This window comes from Talpa europaea (genome assembly GCF_964194135.1).
Source record: "Talpa europaea genome assembly, chromosome: 4".
In the NCBI taxonomy this organism is placed as follows: Eukaryota; Metazoa; Chordata; class Mammalia; order Eulipotyphla; family Talpidae; genus Talpa; species Talpa europaea.
Window position 1 is genome coordinate 96,273,904 of NC_140070.1, and position 21,006 is coordinate 96,294,909.

A 21,006-nucleotide genomic window follows, 5' to 3' on the forward strand; every position below is an offset into this window, starting at 1 on the left:
TGTGTTAACTTCATGTTTTTATAGCATAAACAAACAAAAGCAACCCTGGGAGGTTTAACTGTCAGGGAATAGATTATTTGCACACTATGGAAGAGACAAAGAGAACAGTATTTCCTTAAGCCTCACAAAAAGACTCAACAGTAAAAAGTGGGTAAAAAATTGTATGTTCACTCCGTAATGGTCAAGGAGGGGATTTAAAAATGTAATTAAGATATCTATGTCTGCGGGTTGAAGAGGAAGGGGGGAAATTCAAAAGCTAGGTTCTACCTCTACTTCTCTGCCGTTCACTTCAGCAGCAACAATATTCTAGACTAGCCAATTTCTATATTTTCTAAAAGATGACCCTAAAAACATAAATACTGTTGAAAAGGATCAATCACTTAAACTTCTTAAAACCTAAAGAAATGGTTCCACTGGTCATAAAATGGACAGAGTTCCCATGTGGAAAATATCCTGCCTCGATATGCTTCCAAGCTGAAATTAGGGGGACTTTCTGGCAGGAGTATGTAAGTTTATCATCACAATGATATAACTTCATGCAGAGAAAGGCTTCTCTAAAGACCTAAGAATATAAAGTATAACAGGATTCGATGGGAATTTAAACATGGACCATGTTGCTCAGAATCAACACCTCAAAAGATACTTGGTGACTGGTGCATATTCTAAAGCCTAGAGGCTAGAAGAACACTAACTCAATCTCACTATATATGGGGCAATGGCAAGCAGCTGCAAGTTTCTAAGCCTCAGATACTTCCTCAAAAATGGTTCTTCCCTTTATAAAAAAAGGTCCTACACTGCCTATATTGCAGGGATTTTTTTTTTTAATGATCTAGTATAAAAGAAGCTATTAAAGAAAAAGAACCTACAAACAGAACAAATTCACACATAGGTATTATAATACCTTAGGACGAGACCACCAGATATCTGAAAGGTGTTTTGATTTTTTTAAAAGGAAATGAGAAGTGATAAATAAATAACCACATACTAGTGATCTGGTTGAGTGCCAAAATCTGACGCTGAACATAAAAACAGCAGTAAGGCTAACAGCTACCTGAGATGAGCAGGTTCAACAGGAATAAGATTGAATAAGCTAATGCATTCAATAATGCACCAGGCAGCCCCCAGAGAAATAGTGGAAGATAAGCGAATTCTGTTTTGTAGTGTGTCAGGCAATGCAAGTCTGGCCTTCTTGCTTCTCTGATAGATGTAGCAGGAGCTTTCCTAGCCTCAGACGCCATGCAGTTTCTAGCCTCTCTTGTGTATACGCAGGTGAGCACAGAAGGAAGGGCAATGGCACATGATTAATAGAAGTGCTCCAAAACTGATTATACAGAAGTATCCTGAAATCAGGAATGCCAGAAATGGGGGATACCTGACAGTCTATTTTCAACCCAGCCTCCACACCTCCATGCTAAACCTGTCAGGTTCACACCAGTCTGCCCATGTGTTGGTTTCCCAGTTTTTCTCTAGAATGAAAAAAGCCTTCTCTTGAAAGGTGGAGCCCATGAACTCCTATTTTTAAGAAGCTCTTTGGGGGATGGTAATGCATGAGATCCAAGTTTATGTCATTCCTAAGTATTTATGGTGCTTTCTGTTGCAATTATTTTTAGTATTTGGGAACAATCTTTGATTTCTCCACTTAGATCAAAAGCTCCAAGAAGGCAAAAATGTTTAGCACTTTTGTAGTCCTCCTCTTACTTAGGAGTCTAGTACACAGGAAGCATCAGTAAAGCTGGCTTAATGAATACACTCTATCAAACAGAATGAGTGAATGAATGAATGAATGAGTGAATGTCAAGGTTTGAGGGATGTCAAGGTGCTATTTTTTCCACTGGCCTGCCACAGTGCTCTCAAATCCCCATCATTTATATTTTGGGTATTGTTTCCAGCAGCTGATTGCTAAAGTGTAAGTTTCCTAGGAGAAATAAAGTATCCCTTTACAGTAACAAGGCATGAAACTCTTTAGGAAAAAGGGGAAGAAATAAAATGCATCTCACATGACAGCATAGAACACTGGGTGCGGGACTGAATGGACAGTGAAGGTCACTACATGAAAGGACAGAGATGCTTCCTGTCCTGAGAAATAAGGGAAGTGAGTCTTAGGAAGGGCTCATGGAGGATGATGAACACAAACCCTGCTTCTTCCCAATTTTGTCTAGGGTTTGCTGTACATCTAGGAAAGAAGGGAAAGGGGAGGAATGCAAGATATGTAAGCAACTTCCAAAGTGAATATGCTGAGGAAATTCAAAATACAGTTCATATTTCAATACCACCATGGCAAAGGGCCTAACATAGTGTGTGTAGCAGAATTTTGTTGTATTACCTAAGTAAGGGAAGCCTCAGTTAGGGCTTGGGATATTTGTTAATGTTGAAGTTGTATTACAAAACTGAATTGAAATTTTATAATACCATTACCATAACTATATATTTTTAAAAGATAGATAAAAATGGAAGGAAGGGAGGCAGGAAGGGACGAAGGAAGGAAGGAAGGAATTAAGCAAGAAGCCCCAAAGGTTCGGCCCTGCATAGGGGACATGCCAGTGAGGAGAAACCCCAGATGGCAAAAGCAAATGTAGATGCAAAAGCTGGAGGATGAGGATACAGTTGACATCTGAGTAATGGACATAGCAAATGATTGCAAGTTGAGGTAGATGAGCCACAGAACCAGCTATGTTTGGTCAATCTGGTAAGAGCTGAGTTACTACAATAAGTAACCAAGTATATAAAAATGCTCTCTAGCCCTTCAGCATGCTAGAAAAAAAAAGTGCTTGAAAACACTATCAAGTTGAATTGCAGAAGAAAAAGGACTGGCTCTTCATTCATTCACTAACACACTTAAGTTCAGCAAGTTTGTATTTGGTATCCATTGAGGTACTGGAAGAAATCCTGATGAGCATGGTAATCCTGGCTCTCTTGACACTAACAATTCCACTGGTATTTGTTGATTTCTACTTGCAGTAACTACCTTTGAGTTTTTCTCTCCACTTCTAATATCCCAACCTTCTCTGAACAAAATCACCCAACTTAATTTCCTAAGCCAATCTCCAGAACAAAGAAAAACATGCAGAAAGCCAGGGATTTTAGGAAAGCAGTACAAAAGACATTTGTGTTAACAGCTCTTTTTTTTCTCTCCTGTGTTTCTAGTATGATGTATCATTTGCTAATTATCATGTCTATTTGTCATCTGTAATCATCTGAAGTAAACTGCAATATAATTGAAAAACATGGCAGTCTTATAGGACCATCAATATTTGTTATTTGTCATAGGAGTAAGGGGTATAGGAAAAAGCATCAGACTCAGAATCAAAAGACCAGCCTCTAGTCCTAGACTAGCTACTCTTAACTTTATGACCTTGAGAGAGTTATTTACCATTCTCGGACTTACTTTTATCGTCTGTAAAATGATGGACTATATCAGATGATCCTTGAGGTGACTTCTTTTTTTTTTTTTTAATTTTATTTTTTAATATTTTTTATAGAGGCATGTTTTTATTTATTTATTTGTTTGTTTGTTTGTTTGTTTATACATGCACTGGGTACAGTCAGAAGCTTGGGAGGGTGAGAGAATTCACCAGAGCCAGAGTGGGGAGCAGAGCAGGCAGAAGGACCGAAGTACACTGCTGAGGGGAGCAGCGGGCGGCAGGAGAGGTCTGCGCGCCATGTGGGACCCTCCTCTGGTGGCCGGGGAGCAGCCGGGGATCGAACCGGCGCCGCAGAGGCCGCGGGTAGCTTCGCAACCCAGCGCTCAACCGCTGCGCCACCGGGGAGGCCCTTGAGGTGACTTCTTGTTCTAAGAATTTTTTTTTGCTTTAAAGTTTTACAGTAAAAAAATTTTTATAAGTTAAATATTTTCTAGCTCCAGCAGTTTAAAAAATGTGTACCCATTCCGAACATTTAAAAATAGACACCTGAAAATAATTCACAGATATGAGACATAAAGTTCTGAGATCTTTAAAAAAAATTGGCACATCATGCCATTATGAAATCCCCATTTAGTACTTTTATTTTAAACAGTTTAATTGGGATGAAACCTCAAGTTCTTCAGGTTTTTCTTCTGCAAGCTTCTTTTGGCATGTAAATCTCACAGGCCACTGTTAACTTGAACACTGTTAACTTGAAATATTCTAACCCTTTATGCCTGTCCTCAAGTTACTTTCTCTTTATAACACCTTCAGTTTCCTGTTTATTTAATGAATCCTGCCCGCCACTCCTTTTCCAGTTAGCTATCATCTGCAATTCCTTTATCAGTCACTAGGATCTTGAGAATTTAGAAATGAATTATGGAAGAATTTTCTATTTTGAGCTCTTTTTTTCACTTAAAATTTCCCCCAAGCATACTTAGGAAAATTGACTCAGTCACTCTACTGCTTAAAAACCTTCAAAAATTCACCTTCATTTACCAAAGAAAACCTAAACTCAAGGCCTTTCACAAATTAATGAACTTGACAAGCACATGCTTAATGATCTCCAGCTAATCAGGATGGCTACACTTCATGCCTTCACTTCATTTGCCTGTCTCCACCCAGGAACATTTTACTTATTACGCAGAACCTAGCTCAAGTCCCATTTCTTAATAAAGCCTTCCTGACATTTTATAGGAACCTCCTCAGTCACAGCACAACTTCCCTCTACTAAGTTCTCAGCAGAATCACTACACAGTTTATACTGCTACTGAACACCTGTACTATTTCTACACCTGTACTATTTTTGTACCACAAAACTGTGAGTTCTTGGGGAAGAAGGGGAAATGCACCAGTCTCCTATGTATTCATCCCAGGGGCTGATTTCATCAAAGGGCTGTACAGCTCCAAGGGGGCCATATCCTTCTATAGAACAATATTCCACATATCATTCAATCACTTTCCCACCCTGAATGGAGTTGCTGGTGAAGAACTGATTATGCATAAGAACATGAACCGGTGCACTCCTCATCATCCCAAATAAACAGATGGTTCCTTCTACATCTACAATTTTGGTTCAAGAATGCAAAGTTGAACTTGGAAATGAAAAGAAGAAAATGCATTTAATTTTAAGATGCTTGAACAAAGAAAGTTTTTTTCTGTGTCATTCACAAGAGACAGCATAAGAACTGATACAAAGGTGTCAAAAACCTCTAAATAAGGTGTGGTACAAAAGACAGGGGTGTGGGAGGAATCACTCTTGGCAGATCTGCCTTCCCAGATGGATGTTCCCTGTGTCCCTAATTAACATTCTGTGTGCAGACAGTGATTTCTATCAATGGGAATTACTGACATATAAACCAAACTGTGTCTTTGAAATGTAAGACAGTCCGAGGTACAATGCTACTAAATCAGAGGACAAGGGAAAAAGCATAATACTTGCTTTCTTTTAAAATGGGAAGTATATACATTAGTATATTTTAATCAAAATGTTTTTGCTTATAATTTTCATGTAATTTTTCTAGTTTGGGATGTAACATAGAAAAACAATGATTACCACATGTAAGTGGATGAGATGATTCTAGTGAACAGCATTTTTAGAATTTATTTCAGGATATTTCAGGAGGGAAGATATCCTTGGTAAACATAATAGAAGAATTTTCATGGTACAAATAATAATACCTGTTTTCTTCCCTAAGCTCATTTTCTATAGCTTGCGTTTCCCGTTCCAGCCTCTGGGATCTTGTGTAATCTCTCCAGGCTCGCAGGACCTTCAGTTGAAACTTCCAGTCGGACAGGGTTCCAGCTTTCCCCAGCTTAATCCTGTGATCAAGAATCAGCTTGTGCCAGGCAGAGAAATAGCGTTTCTGACACTGCAATGGAAACATTTGGAAAATCACCACTGATTTACGCTATAGTGTCTAATATCTAATATCAAAACCCTTCTCTTCAGATTTCCTCCTCCCACTTTTCCGAACAAATCTAGGAACTGTTGTCTTAATGCAAGAGAAACAAACAAAGCACAACTGCTTTATGCTGATAATTACAAGAAGTCTTCAAGTCATGCCACTGCATGTCAGCCTCACCACTGACACTAGAGTACTTAACTCTCACTGTCAGGCACCAGTCATGTTGGGAGCTGGGGGAACAGTCACATCTAAGAACTGAGTTAAAGGACTTGCTTGAGAGGCAATGAAAGACCTGCTGCCAATAGGATTTCCCCTGCCAGGTTATCTAGGAGTTTAAAAAACAAGCATTTAATTCTTGGTATTACTAATATCAATCTTGTCCTGCACAAACGAATATGGGAGATCCCATGAGGATGGAATGGGGTCTCTGATCCTTTCAAACAATACAGCTAAAAACAATAGCTTCGGCTGGGTTACACTGACCATGTTAGGATTTTGACGAGCCAGCCTAGAGAGACAAGGTAGGATGCCTGTAATCTTCCACTCCATGCATCTGACAACAAATCAGACAAGGTCTACTGAACCCAAGGATAACCCCAGAGAAGTACTTTATTCACAGTCCTAAGAAAAAAAAAAGAAAAAAAAAAAAAACAACTTTGAGATCTAATCCTTTCTACATCTTTCTTCACAGCAAACTTTTTGCTCATACTATATCAAATTACTCTCAGCTCTTGGCCTTACACCACTGCACTCTTTCAACTTCGCTATGTTCATACTAATTTCTCCATCCTTCTTCAGCCCTCTCTCTGCCTGAGTACTTTGGGAGCCATTTCTCTCAGGAAGTCCTGCTATTACCAAGTCTCTCCTCAAATATAAGTGCCCTTCTCCTGTGTTCCCAGAGCAACATGAGAACTTTGGTATGAGAACTTTGGTGGAAGTTTAGGAACTCTGAACAAAGTTGTTTTAAGATATAGTCTCTTCTTTTGAGATGTTATAGGAAGAGAGAATATATAAATAAAAAGACCAATAACGTAAGGAAGTACATGTTAGAAATCTTAAAAATAGTATATTTGGCCAGAAATATTTACTAGATAGGAGTCCATCTACAGTCCTATTTAGGCAAATTACAAAATCTTCTTTATTATAATTTCTCACCAGGAGAAACCACAGCAAATTTATTTTAAAAAGTTACTCCCTTTTCATTATGTCAAATGAGGGCACATTTTCTAGACAGTCACTTTAGATCCCATGAAATGAAGGGAAAGAGAGAGAGGGAGGGAACTAGGAAGGAAAAGTAGGATAGAAGAAGGAAAGGAGATTTGTTGAAAACAGGATATGCCTTTAGTGAAAACAAGGAAAAGACATACAGCTGTCAGGTTGAGGGAGTATGCTGTTTGCATTACTATTTACTTATTTATCCCAAAAAATACCTGGAAAAAAAATGTTACTGACCTGTGTGTCATACTAAAAAATATCCTGTGTCTATTTACCAGATTCATATAAAAGACTTCTTGAATGAACTATTCTAGCTATAGCTACCTCTAGTTTTAACTCCTGGAATATTGCTACAAACATAATTCATAATTCATCTTAGTAATAATAACTATTAACAGTGTCCTCAGATTTCTACATTTCTTTTCTATAAAGTTCAAAGCACCTTACATACACTATTTTATTAATTTGTAGACCACCATTATAAAACAGAGAGTCTACAGATATTACCATGATTTACCTTACCAAACTAAATTTCATGAGGAGAAGGGCTGACAACAGAGCCCACAGGGTGGAGAGTCAGGGGTGCACCTGAGGCAAAAACTGAAATATCCTGTTATCCTGATGACCCTAATCTATTGTACAAAAAGTCTCTCCTGGAAAGGAAGAGCTAATTCTTTGCTTTTTTAATAATGAAAAAGAAAGAACATGATATATAACTTGCTACAGTAAAAAAGCACTTCTAGAATATATCTGAATTTAAGAGGGAAAAATCTGTGTTTAAACTTCGAGAGCAAAATGATCAGTTTTTAAGGTCTATAACTCAGTTTCACAATATAGAAGTTAATAACAGCAAAGTTACGGACTTATACAGCAACCACTTTCTTGAAATGTACTTGATATTTGTTTTTTCCTATCTATTCAAAAGAACAATCCCATCAAAATTTAAATAGAAAAAGAAAGGTATGAATCGCGAACAGTCATAGCTATTCTTGATTCGTTATAAACATAATTTAGCAAACAGGTGTTCCATAAATGTGCTTGGAGGAAAATATTTGAGAAAGAAATACACTCCCTCTTTGGGTCTTCTCTGGGAGATAATTTTGTTTAGAAGGCAGAAGAAGGGGCACACTTGCATACTTCTGATCTAGTCTTTTTTTTACTCCTTCCCCTGGTGAGTTCCTGCCGCTCCCAGGTCTGCGCCTCTTCACTCCTTCATTCTCTCCCTTTTGCTCCTTGAAAGAGGAACTATTATTTAATATCACAACTGGGGTGGAAGAGGAACACAGCCTGTTTAAGCCAGAAGAATTAATATTTTAACTAGCTAGACAACTAGTTTGACCTCCCTCCATTTCTATCGTCTTCATTTATTTCTGCACATGTTATTTCTAAAAGATGGTCAAAATACAGTCATGCATTCTTTTACTCTTCCATATCTCTGTCATAGCTATGGTGATAATCAGGCTTGGTATAAATAAATAGAATGGAAAAAAAATTGCTGTGGAAGAATTGTTCCCAAGTATAAAAAATTTATAATAATTAAAAAAATAAAATACTACAAAGTGAAATTTTAAAAGTTTTTTAAGTGAAAAAGCTTTTCTTGCTCAAAATCTTTCTCAAGACATTATTTGGTTGTTAAAGATTCCACTCGAGAGAAGAAATGACAGCTCGCCCTGTTAAATTTATTACCTGCACTGGAGTTGCCCTCGTTTTGTTGGCAAGAAAAGCTCTTTCCTGAAGTGTAATCACACTGCTGTCACTGGGAATGATTGACGTTAGGTGGAACAGCAATTTGCTATCTAATCTTCATTGTAATTCTAACCCTGTCACTAGAGATGCTTCTTCTGATTAATGAAGTGGGTAACTCATCAAAATTCCTCAGCTATTTTCCTTTTGTCAGAAAGCTCAGTGATAATTGCATCAAAATTCTCAGTCATGAAAAAATAAACAATGAATTGTAAAGAGGACAAAAATGTCAACAAGTTTACAATTTATTTTTTCCAAATGGAACTAACTGTAATACAACTAGTGGTCTCAGGGAATTGGGTAAGACTGGAATGTTAGAACTGAAGCTGCACCACGGCCCCCCCAACCGACCCTCTGCTACTCTCAGGTCAAAAGGGACAAACAACCTATTGCTATAAAAGGGAGCAACCCCCAACCCCCAACTTTAGCTAGGCAAAAGACCCTGCAGACCTATGAAGTAGCTGGTGGTGTAAAGTGGACATTTATCTTGGCAAATGAATGCCCCTAGGAAGAAGCAGCACTGAAAAGTAGTACCCCGAAGACCCATCCCATCCCTGATCTTCATAATTTTCTCCAAACAAAAGAGAGATCATTGTTCCTCTTACCCCCAAACACATATACTCCTATAACTAAGTCTATTAAAGAAAATCCATTCAGTTCTCAGTACAGAGTGCTAAGATCTGGACTTGCTGTTGGGGCACAGGAAAAGCCCAGTAGCCTAAACTGTGACAATCATAGCTGTATGTTCATTGGCTGCAGACAAAATGCTACTAATGCTATATCCTGGAAGATGTGATGGTCATTCTATTTCTGTAGTTAATTTTTTTCTCCTTTTTCAAACTTAAAAAAACACATTATAGAAATTTAACTAACATAACCAAAAGTAGAACAGCCAAACAAACTCCTTTCCCAGCTTAAAAAATTATCAACATTCTACTAAATGTTGATTTCATCTCTCCTTTACCCACATTTTTTATTTTCTAGAGTATTTAAAAATAAATCCCAGATACGAGATATTATATCATTTTACTACAAATGTGTCACTTTGTATTGCAAACCTAAGGGCATTTTATAAATTCTTCTGAAGTCTGTTAAGCAGTTCAATTAATAATATTACTTTAACTAATACTGTTTCAACCCAGAAAAACTTCAGAAAACTATTGCTTAGTAAATTCTTAACCAATAAAACTCTCTGGACTCTTTTAATGAAGAATGACCATAAGAGTTCCTATAAGCTGATTATTTATTAGAGTTCTTTCTCAATAGAGCTTTGACCAGTTTCCATGGCAGAGCGGACAAATCTACAGCTACCCATTACCTTGTCAACCCTTTCCTCTTCCCCATCTAGACTTTCCCCATCTCTACTGATCCCCATCCTGACCACTCTCTCCCATCCCTAAGCCACCCCCCACCCCCACTATGCCAAAAATACAGTTTATCTCAGACTATATTAAATAATTGCTAGGTTCACATCTAGGTAGTCTGACACTAAGACAATATGGTATCATTTGTTCCTCACACCTATGGTTCTGAAAAGCCGCATAAATATTCATCTGAAACATCTACTATATAGGAGAAAAGATACTCTACTCTGTATAATTTTAAAGGAAGGGCTTGATTTATGCCAAAGGTTTTTTCTTAGATTTTCAGAAGCAGAGTTTAATCAGTATTTATTTTTCAAAAGACAAAAAAAAAAATCACATATATAAGAATTGAAACCCTGGGATCGAAAAAGATTTCCTGGCACTCTGAAAGGCAAAACAGCAGTCTTTTATTTTGGTAAACTGGCCTTCACTGTCCCTTCTGTGAGAATGGGAAACCCAGATTACTCACAAAGTGAGGAAGAATATAACAACAAAATAAACAACAGCCTCCCTACCAAAATGGTAAAATTTTACTTGGAAAAGGAATAAAAAAATTTTTTTTAAATTATACTTGGAAATTTTCCATGCAGTTGGCTGTCTGAAGTAATATATACTAATGCTTCAAACGCCTCCTAAAAAGCATACCACACTTTGTTTCTTTTCTTTTCTTTTTCTTTTTTTAAAGATTTATTTATTATTTATACAAGAACTGGGGTGCAGGCCAGAATCGCAGGAGGGTGAGAGGATTCACCAGAGACAAAGCGGGGAACAGAACAGGCAGATGGACGGAAAGCACTGCTGAGGGGAGCAGCGGGTGAGACAGGAGAGGTCTGCCACACCATGTGGGTTTCTCCCTGGCTGGCCGGGATCGAACCCACAGTGCAGAGGCTGCAGACAGCTTCACAGTGCGGCGTTCAACCGCCTGCGCCAACCAGGAGAGGCCCCACACTTTGTTTCTTGACAATAGGCTTACATGAATCCCAATATTCTTCACATATGTGCCCAATGTCTCTCTTTCCTTGTACTTTTACTTGCAAAAAGACTCTTCATTCATTATGTTCTACAAATATAAGCCAACCATGCTAAGAGGACAGTTGCTATGTTTCAGTCCAGAAATGCTTTTTCTTCTGTGATGTGTAGGCAGTCCTGATAAAGCTAAGATTGTTGGGAAGGGACCATGCTATATAAATGATGTTCCTAACTAGAGTTTTCATCATCTTGTGAGGGGAAAAAAAAAAGCCAGTCTTCTTTTTAATATCATCTCCAAATTCTTCTAGTTTATTTTGGGGTAGCCTTTTGGAATGTTCTATGCCACAGGATAACATCAACAATGAATTGTTTGAGGCATTATTATATTAAAAAAAATAAGCAAACCAAAACCACTCCCCATAGAATCAAGATTTAGGTTAGTGTCAACCTATCATTCATTGTTCTCTCCAACTTTCACAAGTGGAAAAGATCATAGACTTTCTTATCTTATTAAGAAAACATTAAATATTTTTCAGAATAGGGTGAGAATTAAGAAGGCCATTTTTCCAAATAGTATAAGGATTTTAGTAGTTAATCCCTTGTTGTTTCTGCTAATTAGCAATGACATGTTGACTGCTCAATCTCCCCAAGAGATTTCACTGTAAGATCAAAGAGAAAATAGGATAGACTAGAAGTACAAAGTTTCTATGCAAAACAGATGCTTTTGATAAAACAAAGCAACCAGGCAATGAAATACATGGAAAAGGTACATGAATTGTACTGCACCTGAACTTGTGTTTTGATAAGAGCCTACACTATTTTTTCTCAGGAAGTCTCCTATTAACTGATATGGTCCAAATATAATATTAAGAGACTGTTTGGGGGGAACAAATATAATCCAGAGCCAAAGTGCAAAGAATAACATTGCTAAAGCAACTTCTAGAAACAGATTTTTTTTTAAGATTTATTTTATTTTATTTATTTATTTATACAAGCACTGGGTACAGTCAGAAGCGCGGGAGGGTGAGAGAATTCACCAGAGCCAGAGAGGGGAGCAGAGCAGGCAGAAGGACCGAAGTACACTGTTGAGGGGAGCAGCGGGCGGCAGGAGAGGTCTGCGCGCCATGCGGGACCCTCCACCGGTGGCCTGGGAGCAGCCAGGGATCGAACTGGCACCACAGAGGCTGCGGGCAACTTTGCAACCCAGTGCTCAACCGCTGCGCCACCGGGGAGGCCCTAGAAACAGATTTTTAAAAGTCATTCTGCAAATACTCTACATAGCTGCTTTGGGTTTGAACCAGTAAATGATTTTGAGGGTGCTGACGTGAGCTTCCTACTATCCAGCCACTCACTACAAGCCAGTAAGGCATTTCCCCCCTTTTGATCCTATGGTCATATTTAGGCTGCTGAGTATCCAAGTTTCATTACCTAAGGGCAGCTTTCAGGCTCCTTTAGTACCAGGCTAGAAATGTGGGCTGGGGACAAAATAATGAGCCCAGAGGGTCTGCTACTTCTTGTGGCATTTACCAGAGCACTATCCTGTCTCTGGTCAAGACTATGCAAAAGGGTAGATGGATTTACCCCATGTCTCATTTATACCAATAAGCACTGGAGAAATCTAAATTAGAGGTATACTAACAATCTTACAAGTGAATAACATGAATACTTTAAAGGGGAAGGGGAAGAACAGAACTAATCTGAGCAAAAATAGTTTGTTTAAGGTTGAAAATGAAAATAACTGTACAAATATTTTACTTAGTAAATCTGTTTCCATAGTCTATGGGTTAGCAATTCTGAAACTACTTTTATAGCAAACTAGGATTAAACAAGTAAATATATTTTAGATAAATACTTCCAGGTTTCTCACTGTCAGCCAAAGAAAATACAAATAAGCAAGGGGGAACTTGCAGTGCTGGATTAGGAGTGAAGTCATTAAAAACTCACATTTAGTTCAATATATATATTTTTTCTATATATATATATTGCCTCATTTTTAAAACTGAGCAATCTGTTTTAGGTAGGTCACTAATTTTGTGTGTGTGTGTATGTGTGTGTGTATATATATATATATATATATTTCTGTATCTTGCTTTATATACATATATATATATATAAAGCAAGATACAGAAATAGTTACAAATAAGGAAGTGGAAGGTTAGCATGACCCCATGTTGTTACAATGGAATTCGAGATGTATGAACTCATGGATTTTAATACCTATATACATAGACATAGAAATAAATAAAATGTGTGGTTTAGTATACATACATGCATATATTTCTCAGTTCTGCCTGTGGAGAGGGCTCAGAAACAATGACACCCCAGGAGGAGTGCACACATCTACTACCTGGATCTTGGTTCTTAAATACTATTCTCCAAGTAAAAGGAACCAGGGTTCCCTATAGAAATGGTTGATTCTAGGGCTTGAGCAGGGAAAATGCAAGATGTGGCTGGTGATGTTCTAATAAGGTCTATAGTTTATTTTAGTTAGTAATATTTAATGGTATTGTACTAATGATAATTTCCTAGTAATCTGATAATTATACTATACTTATGTAAAAGTTAATATTGAGGAAAACTGGATGAAGGGTATTAGGGAACTCTATACATTATTTTTGCAACTTTTCTGTATATCTAAAATTACTTCAAAATAAAAACTTAAAAACAATAAAGTATAGGTTCAAATCAAGCAGAATCTGTTACAAAGCAGAGATAATTTGTTCATAGTCTCTCATTTTTAAATATACTAATCTCTCATTTTTAAAACAGAGTAATCTGTTTTAGGTAGGTCACTAATTTTGTAAAACTCTTTACAGATGTCTAAAATTCACACTGAGCACTTACACCCAAAACATATTTTCTTCTGGACAAACCAGACTTTAATAAAATTTAGAATTAATCTTATTGGGAACAAGTGCCATTTACCTCTCTGACTTTGTAAAATATCATGGCACTTTTTCCTATACCTTTTCAAAAACGATCCCCTAAGTAGTTACTTTCCTTCCTAGTTTCTTCTAGAAATCTTAAGGGTTATTGCAGGAGGACCCACTACCTTCATCTGTCTCATGAGGAATGTGGCATCTAAACATCTTTACTAATCTTTTACTGAATGTTAATCCCAACTCTTAACATTTCCTCCTACCACACTTCCTTCTCTCTTCCTAAAGCTACAACTCTGGCCAAACTTATTTCATATCTGAATAATCACTTTTTACCCATCAGTCCAAATGCCACCATCAAATGTGAGGTTTTTTTTTAAAAGTTGCTTTGATCATTTTTCCCCTCGCAGCTTAGTTATTAGTAACACATGCAAACTCCTATTATTAATTTTCAGGGTCTTTGTAAGTCTAACCTACATTTATAAAGCTCCTTCAATGTCTTCCTGACATTCTCTTGCTAAATCCTTTCATGCACACATTCATGCCATTAATCTTCACTAATTTCAGCAATGCCTAAGGTCCTGGGGCAGATGTTGTAAAAGATATACATATATTTATCTTTTTACATCTGACCTCATTTATCAATGTTCCAAGTAATTTCTTTCTCCTGAAATATTATAAGCCCCAAATTCATACTATTATCAGTCTCCCTTCATTGAAAAATAAATTCATGCTTCTGTTTACATGGTCTGGGGAACATGCTCATTTGTCAATTAAAAAATTAGACAGTTAATTTTATGAGAAGTGAAAGTAAAGAGGGAGAGAAGGTTAAAATCCAGAATATTAAAAAAAGCACAAATGTAAGTTTATCATTGTTTTAGTATCTGAATTACCAAAAGACAAGTGCCTTTCTGAATAATTCTTTCGAATAAACCAGAACACAACAGTCCATCAAACTCACTATGGATGCTAAGCTTCTGCCAAAGATCTGCTTTAGCAGCTGAACACTATTATGGAAAGGGTAGTTTAGAATGACTAGAATGACTAGAATGAATCCCAAATTCATACCCTGATTTCCAGGATCACACAAAGTGTATATGAATAGCTTCTGAACAGGGAAGTGGAGCATTATTTGTGTGGTAGGTAAGGTGGGTAGCACAGAACCAATGGTGTGGGCAATTTTGGTATCTGTGATGAGGCTTAGTTGGGCTTAGTGTTACTCTGTCCCATCTCTGAGGGAGCTCTTTGTCATTTATGTTGCAGAATGCTGAATAAAGGGATATTACAACTCTTACCTGCTGATTTTCCTTGAAAGTTTGGATTAATAACTCTTTCAGTTTCTTCTTTCTTTCTTTTGCCAATTTTCCTTCATCCAGCAGTATAGGAACCCTTTCGAACATGCCTTTTTCTGGATTTTTGGGAGAATTTTCTTCTTGCCTTTTCTTTTCTCTATTAATAACAATTTAAATATGCATGTATAAACAACAGACTTAATAATGAATAATTACAACCTACCATATTGGAATGAACACTGACTTTTCCCTCATAAGACACAGATTTTTAGATCTGGCTATAAAAGCAGATAGCAGGGTGTTTTTTTATGAGCATTAGTTTATTCCTTTATGAACACAAGTTAAATAAAATTGTTATGATGTATACTGAAAAGTAGAAAGCACTACAGATATTTTGGTAAAGCATTTTTATAGAGTTTAATAAAAAGATATTTTGGTAAAGCATTTTTATAGAGTTTAATTTTGTTCTAAGTAACTTAGAACAAAATTTGAGAACTGATTTTTCTTTAATGTAGATGTAAGTTCTCTTTCTTACAAGGGGAGGGGGACAAAAGAGGACCCTCAAGTAAGAAAGTAATGAGGTTCTTAGAATAAAGTTTCTCAAGATTTCTAGAGAATAATAAACAGGTATTATTGGGCAAGAAGAGAACGGAATTTACACTAACTAAAATAGCTGAAAAGAGATAAAACAGAACCTACTGACAAGAAGGAAAAGGCCTTCAGACTAGGACCTTGGTCTTTCTGGTCATTCTCTTCCTTACCCATCTAGCTATTTATTCCTTCTTACCCAGATCACCTCTCTTATAGTACTTCCAGCAAGCTCACAGCCACTGACTTCTTACTGAGAGGTATTAAACTATTTAAGTATCTGTATGTGTGAAAAATATATATACTATCAATGATATAGTAAAGATAACACTTAGTCAGGAGTCAGGATTCATGGGCTCTGGCTGCAAAACAGCTGTGAAAACAATGAAACTCACCTCTCTATGCAAACTTCACTTTACAGTTGAGGAAACTCAGTTTGAGAGGGATACCAGAATACCCCATAGACATTGTTATTAATTCTCTTATATCATACAGAGGGCACACAATATTATACCTTATTATTGGTGTTGTTAACCATCACTTGGCTAAGGTTGCATCTCTAATTTAAAGTTACTATTTTTCCCCTAGTAATTAATAAATTGAAACAACACAATGTAGTAGATTTAGGATAGCTTACAAGTAAGTTGAAAGTCATATCAACAATAAAATTATACTGCCTCTCTCCAAACTTACTAATGCCATAACAATGTTATATTTGACGGTTATAGGCAGATCATAGAAGGCATTAAAAGAAATACAGTTCTAATGCCGTCGATATGATTTTTAAAAATAACATTAAAATATGCATCTGTTATGAAAATATTATCTGCTCATTGTAAAAAAACTGTGGAGGTCAAAATGCCATCTAGAAAAAAAACACTGATAACATGTCAGTACTGTTCAATTACACAACCATTTATTAATTTCTCCAATATTTAATAATGTCTGATTATAAATTAAATTATTTAAATTATCTTTCTGCACAAATCTTTGTCTGGATTTCTGATCATTTTCTTAGAGTAATTTTCCTAGCACTGGAATTCACAGGTCAAGATATAATACTATTTTTTATAGCTTTTATTATTTATCACCAAATTGCTTTCCAGAACACTTAAATGAGTTCATCCACCTCGAAATGTAGCATATTATCTGCCTCACTGTAACCACGGCGGTAAGATTTTTAACTTTTAAAAGAAATGAGTGGTGAGTGAACATTTGCTGAGTGCCCACTGTGAGCAGAGCGTCTTGCTACCATCAAATGTTACTTGTTCTCACAATTTATTTTAGGTCAGCCTAGATTTTTCAGGGCTTGAGAGGAATCTGAAAAGCAAGGTTAACCTTAGCAAGAACTCACTAAAACACTGGTGATTGCTTTCTGAAAGAGAGAGCGTCTGGAGGAGGCCTGAACCTGACACTTGAAAGAGGGAAATGCGTCCACTGCCGAGCTGTTTTAAATTGGGTAGAATAAGAGCAATCAAGAACACAGGGGAGAAAAGCTGTGTAGGCTGATGGGGGTGAAAGGGATTATCTAATAGGCCTTTCTGGCCTCTCAGTTTGAGTATTCAGTCACTTCAGTCACGTTGTTCCAAGGCTTTTGCAGTTCATGCATCAGTGCTGTTGCTCAGAATAAATACGTTAGTTATTTCTTTTATAAAGCTCATTTTCTGCTGAGGATATATAATAGTACTACATTCTGTGAGAACTATTTTGACTTCCCTCTTCTGTCAGGTATTCTTTTTCTTTATCAGCGGCAGTAAGGCAACGGTGACTTTCAGAAGATAAGACCGCGAACAATTCACATCAGGATGAGGCACAATTAGTGAATGTGGATACAGGCACATGTTCAGTGTTAAAAATGTTTAGGTAACCAAAGAAATGGATACTAGTCAATATAAGACCAATGAAGAGTGAAAAAAAGATTGAAAAGGATGATACTCTCCAATGCTGAAAAAAGTATGGTAAATTGGGCCACTGTCGGTGATAATGTAAATATATAAACCCATTTGGAAGGCTATTTGGCAACATTTCAAGAGTCATAAAAGGGCCTATATTATTTAGCTCAGTAATTAAACTCCTAAGAATACAATTCAAAAGAATGGGAATGCTTAAGTATGTTCACTGCACTATTATATTGGTGAAAAATTTGAAATAGCTGAAATGCTTACCAGTACGGGGAGAGGGAGTGATGACATAAAATGATGGTACAGGAACTTAATGGAGTAACATGCAGACCTCAGGACTCCAGGCAATGCATTAATTACAATCAGCAAAATAACAAATTAAATGTACTTTATGATTATAATTAAGTATGTAAAGGGACCAAGACCAAGAGGAAACAAGGAGAAATGAAAATAATTAATTTGTTAAGATGGCAGAATAGAGAGTGATTTCTCTTTTGTGTTTTGTTATTGCAATGTTTGTGCACTTAAACATTTTTAAAGCAATGCAAAATGACTATTTAGGAAAGAAAATGCCACACAGCTCATCACAGCTGCTTACATTTTCCATGCTTCTTCCACAGTGCGTTTCCTCTCAATTATCTCCCTCCGAAGCTTCACCATCTCCCTTTGAATCTCCTCTTCCTCTTTCTTGGCCTCCAGAGCCTTTCTTTTTTTCTCGCCTTGCACCAAATACTGAGCCTCTAAGAAGACTGATTTTTTCAGGGTTTTTTCAATTCTCTGCCGCTCCTGTTCTTTCTCACGTCTTAAGCGATTTTCTTTTACCTTAAAGAGAATACAAGGGTGAAGTGCAGCCTTTCAAGTAGAAAGGGATATGCAAAACCCTAGAATGCATTTTGGTTTTATTTTATTTATTTATTTATAAAGATTTATTTTATTTATTTAGGCATCCAAGAGCTGGGGTGTAGGCTGAGGTGTGGGGGGTGGGGGGTGTGTGTGTGTGTGTGTAAGAGGATTCACCAGGGACACAGTGGGGAGCAGAACAGGTGAATTGACTGAAATGCACCACTGAGGGGATCAGCAGGTGAGACAGGAGAGGTCTGCTGTGCCATGTGGGTAGCTCCCTGGCCGGGGATCGAACTCGTGCTTCAGTGGCTGCCGACAGCTTCATAGCGCTGAGATTTAACCCATTGTGCCACCAGGGATGCTCCAGCCTACAACACATTTTGAATTTAGATTGAAAGATTCTCGCTCAGAACCCTACAATTTATCAATAGAGTAGGAGAAATCCACTCACGGGGTAAGAACCAATACAAAATTTTAGATGAAGTCAGGTGAGTCTGAAACAATTTGGAAATGATTTGCATTATGGGAAAGCTGAGAATCTAATGGGTCAGATGTCCAGTCCTGGATTTTTATTTAGTAATGATTTCCCATTCATAAGATTTTCCAAAATGTACATCGCTATTATTTACTTAGGCCCTGTCTGCATATTAATTATAATTTTAAAAAGAAGCACAATAATTTTTACGGTCTACACTGTGAAAGACACAATAATTTTTACGGTCTACAATGTGAAGAGTGATTTATTGCCTTAAGGAGCACCACAACCCTTTATTTATTTCTATAATTATTATTTAAATATATCTGTGATTCTGGAACATATTTGGAAATCAAAAACAAACTTCAAAGAATAAGCACACTTTTTTCAAACCTATTCATTCTTCAGAGTTTGATTAGCTACAAATTAAGGAGTGGTTCTTTCTCTCCTACTTAATTTAACTCTACCCTTATCTACTCTCCAGTTAAAAGACTTCTAGACAACGATTCTCTCTTACTGAACTTTCTTTCCTCCCGTTTGTCATAAATCCAAGCCATTTCTCTAAAATTTGCAGTGCTGACAAGACACACCTTAATGATGTAAAGCAAGCAGAAATTCAGTATTTGAAAAAGATAGCACACAGAAGTATAGACATTAATTCATGCTCAGCCTTAGTTGTGGACATGTGGGAAAGATTCAGTCATTTTAATTTTCTGAAATTCCTCTATAAAGTGATGAAATATAATTTTTTCCTAAAATTTCCAACATAAAAATCTTTTCCTATAACCTATTCCCTTTGAAGAAAAGAAACTTCCCATATGCCTTTCTAATTCAAAACAGCTGAAGTAGATTTAATTCAGATGTCCTCCCTTTCAAATTATAATCACAAAATGAGTAAATTTTTCAGTTGTCTAGAAAAGTATTATTATAACATTCACTAGAATATTCATGACATTAATATATTGATGTCACAATTCAAAAATCAAATTCAAGCAAAACCCAACCTACATATTTAGAATAGGAAATTCCATATCCAAACTAATGAAGTTTTAGTTCACCACTCTGTTGGTCAAAAATCAATTATTCCTCTTTTTTAGTTTTCTTAAATAAATTGTTTCCTATCCTCAGTTTGTGAGCATTATTTTTCTTCTGAAGTTCTTATATTTTATTTTTATTCTTTCTAACCAAACCACAGATGGCACCCTTTTTCATAATAAAGCCTAAGTCTTTATTTAAGCCTATTAAATGTGTTACACAAAGATTGCTTCCTGTTATCCATTTTAATTTTGTTTTTCCCTCCCACCTGCTTATGTCTCATCTCCATGGTAAGACGAGGATCCTTCTGCTGCTTCTTGTCTTGGTTTCCCTTCATTCCAAGATCTTCCAACATCCCAGAATCTACCACATCTTTATGGAACAGATGGTCTATAAATTTTTGAACGGTGGTACCTTCTTCTTCTTCCTCCAAATATCTACATAAATCTGAGGGAAACAGAAAAACAACAAAACAGTGAAAATCAAAAATTTAATTTTAGTATAATTTCATATTTGTATAAATAATCCTGGTACAATAAAAATATAAAGCTGTGAGTGTTCAATAAACAGTAACCAATAATGCCAACCAATACTGGATGAGTATAACCCTCAGCAATTATCTTCAACTGTGAAGATAAAACCTCATAAGGAATTGCTCTCACCCAAATCACGGAAAACCCTCTGACTGCCAAATCTAAAGGATATTACTTCATTCTGAACAATTCTGTTGCTTTTTTAAGGAAATGCCTTTACTGCAATATAAAGTTGCAGTAAATATAATTGACATAAAATAAACTGCAAATATTTTAAGTCTATAAATTTTGACACATACATGCACTTGGAAAACCATCACTATACCGAAGATAATGAACATGTCTGTCAGTCTCAAAGGG

At 36.6% G+C, this 21,006-nt stretch overlaps 1 protein-coding gene across 2 annotated transcripts in view; it reads right to left on the minus strand.

Annotated features, from left to right (window-relative positions):
- CCDC191 (coiled-coil domain containing 191) overlaps positions 1 to 21,006 on the minus strand; it is a gene marked incomplete at both ends in the record, with an annotated part of 63,135 nt that overhangs the window by 27,073 nt on the left and 15,056 nt on the right. For both annotated transcript variants that reach the window (XM_084231709.1, XM_084231708.1), the window contains 4 exons: positions 5,583 to 5,773; positions 15,275 to 15,428; positions 18,359 to 18,582; positions 20,382 to 20,560. In XM_084231709.1, coding sequence (XP_084087835.1) covers positions 5,583 to 5,773; positions 15,275 to 15,428; positions 18,359 to 18,582; positions 20,382 to 20,560 — 748 coding nt within the window. The remainder of the gene's footprint in view (positions 1 to 5,582; positions 5,774 to 15,274; positions 15,429 to 18,358; positions 18,583 to 20,381; positions 20,561 to 21,006) is intronic.